The sequence below is a fragment of the Dipodomys spectabilis genome, unplaced genomic scaffold (genome assembly GCF_019054845.1).
Source record: "Dipodomys spectabilis isolate Male_0828 unplaced genomic scaffold, ASM1905484v1 ptg000145l, whole genome shotgun sequence".
Lineage (NCBI taxonomy): Eukaryota > Metazoa > Chordata > Mammalia > Rodentia > Heteromyidae > Dipodomys > Dipodomys spectabilis.
In genome coordinates, this window is record NW_024870822.1 from 9,854,050 (window position 1) to 9,862,415 (window position 8,366).

The 8,366-nt window shown below is 33.4% G+C and overlaps 1 protein-coding gene across 2 annotated transcripts in view; it reads left to right on the plus strand.

Moving 5' to 3' along the window:
- Window positions 1-7,277, plus strand: part of Kif18a (kinesin family member 18A) — a 58,383-nt gene extending 51,106 nt beyond the window's left edge. For both annotated transcript variants that reach the window (XM_042691430.1, XM_042691431.1), the window contains exons 16-17: window positions 5,088-5,197; window positions 7,190-7,277. In XM_042691430.1, the coding sequence (XP_042547364.1) occupies window positions 5,088-5,197; window positions 7,190-7,260 (181 nt within the window). In that variant the 3' untranslated portion in view covers window positions 7,261-7,277. The remainder of the gene's footprint in view (window positions 1-5,087; window positions 5,198-7,189) is intronic.
- Window positions 7,278-8,366: the final 1,089 nt, after the last annotated feature.

Genomic DNA, 8,366 nt, shown 5'->3' on the forward strand with positions numbered 1-8,366 from the left:
TTTTATTTGAAATCATCACACATCTGTGCCATAATAGAGAACAAACTTGAAATAGACCAGTTCTTAAAAGCCTTAAATAGACCTTAGATCAATTTCCAACTAAATCTTTGGACCAAGGCAATCTATCTCTAGTTTAACTTGCTAAAACAGAATTTAGTATCACTGGGTGAATATACTATCCAGAGCCTCTACAGTTTTTATATATTTAACAAAATATACTTTATGTATTTAACAAAAAGTACCAGGTATGTCAAGAGACATGACCACATGACTAAAAATTAAGAGAAAACAATTTAGAGAAGCAATGATTCACAGTGTAGAGATTAGGATTAGAAGATAAGAATATTAAAATTGTAACTATGATTTGTTTGTTTTAACAATGTAGAATGGATATTCTAGAACTGAAATTAATAATTCAGTAAATCAACTTTAACAGTTTCATCAGAACAGCAAAAACACATTTCAGAAACCTGGATGGTTGGCAGATAGAAAAAGTACCCACACTGATGCATAAAGAGATAACAAGATGGCAAGTATAGAGTAGAAGACATTTAATCTCAGATTCAAGAATTCCTGCAAGCTACATCAGGAATAATACAAAAAGAAACACACCTAACTACGTGCTAATAAAACACTAATATCCAAATGGTATACTAAGTTGTGAAAGAAGACCTTAATGAAGCTTTTTCAATTTCCCTATTTTCTATTTTGTCACCTGAGCCACAAGAATGTACAGAAAGTCTGCTAATTTCACTTCATGGAATACTTTCTCATAGATAAATGTAGGCTTTCTCTTTGCCCTCCTAATGTACAGAAATAACTTGGAATGTATAATATTTGAATTCAGATGTTGATTTTTTTTCCCTAAATATCACTGACTGTCCATGAGATTTAAACATTTTTATAATAGTCTCCCTGTACCCAGTTTTGATTTTACTCTTTTCCATTTCCTACAATCAGCCAAGATTTGATAATACTAAGTGGAAAATTCCAGAAATCTACAATTGCACATCATTCTGAATAGTATTATAAAATCCTGTGCTATCCACCCCTCTAAATGAATTAGTCCTTTATACAATATATCTACTTTATGTACACAACCCATTTGTTAATCCCTTAGATGATATCTAGTTTAGAAAGTCAACATAGTATCACAGTGCTTCTTATTCAAGTAAACTTTATTTTACTTACTATCTCAAAAATAGTAGGAATGTGCTGGGCACCTATGGCTCACGCTGTAATCCTAGCTACTCAGGAGACTGAGATCTGAGGATCACAGTTCAAAGCCAGCCCAGGCAGGAAACTCTGTGACACTCTTATCTCCAATAAAGCACTAGAAAACTGAAAGTGGCAATGTGGCTCAAGCAGTAGAGCACTCGCCTTGAGCTGAAGAGCGCAGGGACAGCGCCCAAGCCCAGAGTTCAAGCCCCGAAACCAACAAAAAAAAAAAAAAAGAGTAGGAATACTAGCAATTAAATCTAAAAGCTTATTATAAATATGGATGTGCAGGAAAAAAGAGCATATATTGGCTTTGGTACTATCCATAACTTCAGGCATCTACTGGTGGTCTTAATAGCCAGAGGATGAGGAGTAACTACTGAATATTCTAAGAGACAGGCTTAAATTATGTAATTAATCTGGCTCACTAGTGAGCCTAACAGCTCGCTATCATGTTTCATCTATGTTATCACTAATTATGATAATTTTATCCTTTCAATCCATTTCTGTTGAGTTTTCTGGTTTTCTACTGGTAGCATCCATTTTCTGCTATATTTATCAAAATGTGGTAACTGTTCATCATTAAGAATACTTGTAAAATGTAAACATAACCATTATTAGACACATGATTTTTCAGAAATGTCTAAGTATGTGAATTATGTGTTTGGAGTTGTAGATAAGTTTAAGGATAACCACATTAGCTAATATTGTGAAATAATATCAAAAGACATGTAAAGAAAGTACCTTTATTTTTTTTCATACCCCATTAATTATTCTATTTCATTCCCTCTAGTACCAATAATTAGATCCTGCCATTAACTAAGGTTAAAAGAGATTAATGCTAGAAATGTACATAATTACTTTTTTTTTAATCTTCCTTTTTCCCAATTAAAGCTACATGGACTTGCGAGTAATAAATTCTGGTATTTTCCACTAGTATTTTGGTAGCTTTATATGCATATTTAGGTTTGTATGTGTTGTGTTATTTTTTAAAAATAAAGTGAGCTTCAAGGTATATTTATTTTATCTGCCTTATACTAATTTTTCTTTCTAAAAAAAGGCATTTAAAAGACTCAAGTTTTTCAATATCTGTAAAAATGAATTTTATCTTATTACAAGAATAGAGAACGTTAGTTTTGTAAACTTCATGAAGGCAGACCAATTGACTAAAGAAATTAGTGCACCAAATACATAAATACAGCATGTACACATAATTTTTATTAATATAATAATCAAAAATTTGTGAAGTTTATTTATTTTGTCAGTTGTGGGGCCTGAACTCTGGTCCTGGGTGTTGTCCCTTAGCTCATCAGCTCAAGGCTAGCACTCTATCACTTGAGCCACAGTGCCACTTGCGGCTTTTTCTGCTTATGTGGTGCTGAGGAATCAAACCCAGGGCTTCATGCATGCAAGGCGAGCACTCTACCACTAAGCCACCTTCCCAGCCCTGAAGTTTATTTGTATAGTTATTCTTAACTGGTTTTTTTTGGTTTTTATTTTTGGGGGTGTTTTTTGTCTTTTACTTTTGGTACTGGTGATCAAACCTAGGGTGTTGTGCTTACAAGGCAAGCACTGTGCCATTGAGCTACAGCCCAGCCCAGCCCAGTTGGTTGGTTGGTAATATTTGCTCCACAATCTTCTTAACACTCAAAAGTGGTCTTGCACTTGCTATATATTTTTCATTTGTTTAAAAATGTCTCATTTTACATCTGTAACGATGTAAAATAGTTGTCCATAACATCAATATTTATGGAAAACACATTTGTTACACAGAAGTCCTCAGATTTCTTCTAAATATTGTCTTTAATATAATTTGACTTTGCACTCAGATCAGTTTTATGGCATCTGATTTTATTGTCCAACTTTAAATGTTACAACATTTCATCAATAGCCTGTTTCATCTAAAACCCAGAAATTTTTTGCTATTTTTTACTCATAAAAATATGCAACTTGTTTTCTTTCATTCCTAGAAAGAGGAATTTTAATCTAGCAGATACATTCAAAAACCTAATATTCAAATAAGAGCATGCTGTGAATAAAATATAAGGACTGAGAACTAACCAAAGTAAAAAAAAAATGACTCCATAATATAATAAGGATAATTTCAACATAAACTGTAAAGAAAGCATTTTTCCCAAAGTAGTCAGTGATCATAACTTTTATACTTCAAGAAATGTAGTCCAAAAGTGTGTTTAATAATGAAAACTATCTACAGTTGAGTTTGTTTACTTGTATCATACTAATGCTTCTTTGTAAACATAGTGTTTATGTATCATTTGTATTTTTTAACACTGTAGGTACAGTGACCATTATGAACATCATAATTGTTTCTCTCTGGGTTTCTGGAAAATTGATGTATATCTGTTCAGCTGCTTTTCTCTACTTCCATTGGGTTCAAAAACTGGGCTATTTTTTCCAACTTTGCAATGAGTATACAATTAATGCATCTTCTCTCACCAATTTACTAAATGATTCACACTTTCAGAAAAGCAAGTTGCCATTAAAAAGAAGCCCCCAGTTCCTAATATAGCTACCAATCATATTAACATAAATTTGTATGATAACATACAGTATCTTTATCAGGCAAAAATTAGCTTATTTGATTCAGGGTAGAAGAATCAGTGAGTATTCATCTTCTATCCTTACACCTGCCTGTTAAAATTCAGTCCACCTAAAAAGCCAGGCTCTGGTGGCTCACACCAATGATCCTAGCTACTCAGGAGGTTGAGATCTGAGGATCACGGTTCAAAGCCAGCCCTGGCAGAAAAGTCCATGAGACTCTTATCTCCAGTAAACTACTTAAAAACTGGAAGTGGTGCTGTGGCTCAAGCAGTAGAGTGCTCACCTTGAGCTGAAGAGCACAGGGACAGCACCCAAGCCCAGAGTTCAAGGTCCACTACCGACCAAAAAAAAAAAAATTAAGTCCACTTAGTGCTAGGAAAGTTATTTTTCAGAACTCTGATCAAACTTTATCAGATCTTTTCAGTCTCTGTTGAATCAGAATATCTGTGTACTGTTTTCTTCATTCTGCCATATATCATTTAAGTATTTATTTTTCCATATCCCCCACTATGTCCATTGTATATATTTTAAGGCAGAGATTATGCATATATATATATATATATATATCCTATAATATAAGGTTAGAATAAGTGTTTCAATATTACCATTGTGAAATTTGTTAAATTTTTGAAGATGGGATGAATGACAATAGATCATTTTTCGCTGTTTCAATAATTACAAACACATTTTTAACTGTATTACAATCTATTACTGTGCTTTGATTTTAAAAACAGGCTTTAAATTAGTATAACTTATTTACATTCCCAGATCAGGGTTCTTCCTTCAAATTGGTCATGGAAGCTTATATTTTTTACCCCTCGTAAATATGGGCAGCAATTCACTCATTTCACCAGAACAGCCTGGAAACAGTCTGCTACAGAATTGTTCCATACCCTGTAACAACATTGTGCAAATTGAGTAAATATAAAAAGTACACACAACTAGATTGTTCTGTGGGCACCTGGATGTGATGGCATGTGTCTATAATCCCAGGTACATGAGGAGGTTAACAGTTCACTTTTGAAAAAAAAAAAAAATTTAGCAAGACCCTATTGAATGTACATATTTAATCTAGCTATGTGGGAGACAGAGATAGAAGGATCCTAGTACAAGACCAGGAAATAAACTAAACGAAGAGCTCAAGTAGAAGACCCTAAGTTCCAATCCCAGTATCTCCAAAATTATAAAGATTTCTCTATGGACCAGAAATATATTTATCACCTCCAATTTTGAAGTATTTTTTATCACTGTTACATAGACTATAACAAAGATGATGCTTTACCTAAATTTAAATTTTTCCTTTCAAGTTCTTCATCAGATATGCCATTAACTATTGAAGAAAATCATGGATTTGCCAAACGGATTCGACAAGATAATTCAAGTGATAAGCTCTTACAGGAAAACAGAGCAACAGTGGGTATGTCTAAGCTCTTAATTTGATAGTTAGTGGCATGGGTATGTAACATTCAGAATTTCTTTGCATGATGTCTTCATAAAAATCTCCTTTTATGTAGTACTCATCACCTGTATTGTGCAGTAAAACAAATATTGTTTTCCACATTTCACAGATAAGGAAACTTAAAGACACAAAACGTAAAGTACTTGGCCAGAAATCTTATGGTAGAGTCAGAACTTAGAACCTGATCTCCCAACTAACTATATTCTTTTTGTTAGTGGGATTGCTGCATGTTTCGGGAAAATGGGCAAATAAGTAAGCTAATAATTGAAATAAGTAACTTTGTTATTTATTAAGTTAATTAAGTATATTTTATAAATATACCTGCTTGAAATTTTTCTCTCACCTTGTTACTTTTAATGGTCTCTGATTCACTAGATACTACACAGGCAGGCTCATAGCTATAAACATTTGGTCACTCCCATTGACAAGGTTAAAGGGTGATAGTATTCCCTCACCTTTGCAGGGGATGACCTAAATCTATGGAATAAGGCATTTCAGGTGATCTGGAAGTGTATCATGCCAGCCATATCTGAGCCATGCTATCTAGACCTGTACCTGTCTGGTACTGCAGTTTCTAACACTTCATAGAGAAAGCATTTACTTAGTAAGCATTCATTTTGTCCTATAGTAGCATTTGGAATGTAAAGGAATAATATATTCAGGAAAATTTCAAACCATAGAAATTTTATTTGATTTGTTTATTGCCTGAAAATGGTATAAAAACACCAAGAATGTCTATTATTCTGCTTGTCACATGGGGAAAAAAAAGAGCTGATAGTAGGTTACAAAATTAGATTCTTTAGGATAGTGAAGCACTTAGGTATTAGTTTATAAGAGAAGATAATGTTTTATATACATTAAAATGATACAGATAAGCCAGGGGTTGGTGGCTCATGCCTATAAACCTAGCCACATAGGAGGCTAAGATCTGAGAATCACAACTCAAAGCCAACCTGAGCAGAAAAGTCCCAGTTAATAAGCAGAAAGTATCTCCAGTTAATAAACAGAAAGCCAGAAGTGGAGCTGTGGCTCAAGTGACAGTACCAGCCTTGAGGTGAAAAAGCACAGGGACAGTTCTCAGGCTTGGAGTTCAAGCCTATGCAATAAGCAATAATAGTAGTAGTAGTAGTAGTAGTGGTAGTAGAAGTAGTAGTAGTAGTAGTAGTAGTAGTAGTAGTACAAATGAAGAGGAAAGCAAAAACATGCTATTTCCTTCCTTTGGTTATACTCACCTAAGTTCTCCAACAGTATACAAATAGAAAAACAAAAAGCCATCCACATGGAAGAATATAACTACTATAAACTGAGCAGAAAAATGAGAAATTTTGTCAAGAAAATATGTACCTCTGAATCTAAAACCTACCGTGACCAAGAAAGCAAGTAGATAAACACTTGTTTATTGAAATCAGTGACACCCTATCCTAATATCATCTTGTTGGTTGCAGAATGACTGTGAAAGCTAATGCAGAACCAAAAAAGTGGGAACAGGTAGAAAAGAGAACTACATGATGTGTATCAACCAATTAGGAAGTGCTAGAAGCAAAAACATGAAAGTTTCAAAGCCCTGAGGAAATAATCCAAAGAACAAAAAACTGCTTATGCAAAAGTAAAAGGGAACAAATACTTACAGAAATAGTCCTGCATCAGTGAGAAAGAAAGAATGTGAAGGTAGTTTATTTTCATGACTTCACTTTGGTAAATATGTATATAGACTCACTGAAACTTTAGTGTTCAATATGAGAAAGGAAGATGATACAAGACTTAAACCAAAGGTATCAATGTTCTTTTGTTGTTGTCATTTAAACCATCTAAATTCACAACAATATATGTCAAGGTCATGTTACTTTGATTATAGTTTTCCATAAATTTGTATAAGATAAATGGTGAAAACCCTTGTTGAATGATACTTTCACTGTATTTATGAACCCTTGGTTTTTTTTTTTCCTCCAGGGTATAAACCTATAAATTCAAACATGGATAGAAAATTTGGAAGAAATATTTCAAAAGGAAATCTAAGATAACTTATTTCAAAATCAAGAAAAAGTGGTCAAGTGTGCTTGTAAAACTGTCTCAGTTTGTGAAAGAAGACCATCTAAAGCTGTTCACTCAAGTATCTTCAACAAGCAAGAAGTGAAACTTTGAGGGTTTTTTTTTTATTTTAAATAAAGAATTTCAACAAAATTATGCTTGCAATTTTTAAAGTATTTGTTACCCTTTCAGATTCCTAAGTTAGCATTATGCTAGTTTCACTATGGTACAGCTAAGTGACTAAAACATTTTAGAAAATAATAGTAAAGTTACCTGTTGTTTTCAAAGTCAGGAGAATTTAGAAGTGATTAAAAATGTAGCCCAAGATGTATTTGGTGTACTATTATGGTTTCATCCACTATTTTACATATGACTTTTTTTTCACAAAATATTTCAATGTAAAAATGTAGATAGCTGTGCCCATAAAGTTTTTGTAAATATTGTTTTAAAAACCATCATAAATACTCATCAATATATTAAAGATGTAGATTTTTTTAAAGCTTGGTTTTCCTGTCTCATTACTGTCCTTTGCATAGTCTGAACTATTACATACACATGTGCTTGGCATTTGTCTAGCCATCCCATCCCTGGCAACAGGAGAGGCAAAGCCAGGTGGAAATAGTATCAAAAAGAAAATTATATATAGTGGGAAATGGTAGAGCATCCATCAGTAACTACAGTGACATAGGTCTATGTGAACTTCCCACTCTTTCATGTGAACTTTTCCTAAATCAGTTTTAACTACAAACTAATGCTTGTACCAAAGTCATCTTTTTGGCCGAACTTTGATGGAGCTACCCTGAGATCTTCCCACTAGAGTACAAATCGTTCAAGAAATGAATGTTTCTGAGTACTGAAAGTCCGTGATCTTAACTCTTGCTTTCAAATCCTGTAAGATAGGCTTTCTTCTCAATGATAGTCTCAGCTTTAAAACAATGATCATAAGTCTAATTAGCTAATTAACTCGGTGCTATCCAACCATCCAGGAGTACTTTCTTAACTACTTTGATGATGATTTGGGAGAGAGAATAGAGAATGTTGGGGATTAAATCTAGAGCACCATACATATTAAGGAAAGCATATGCTACTACTGACCCCA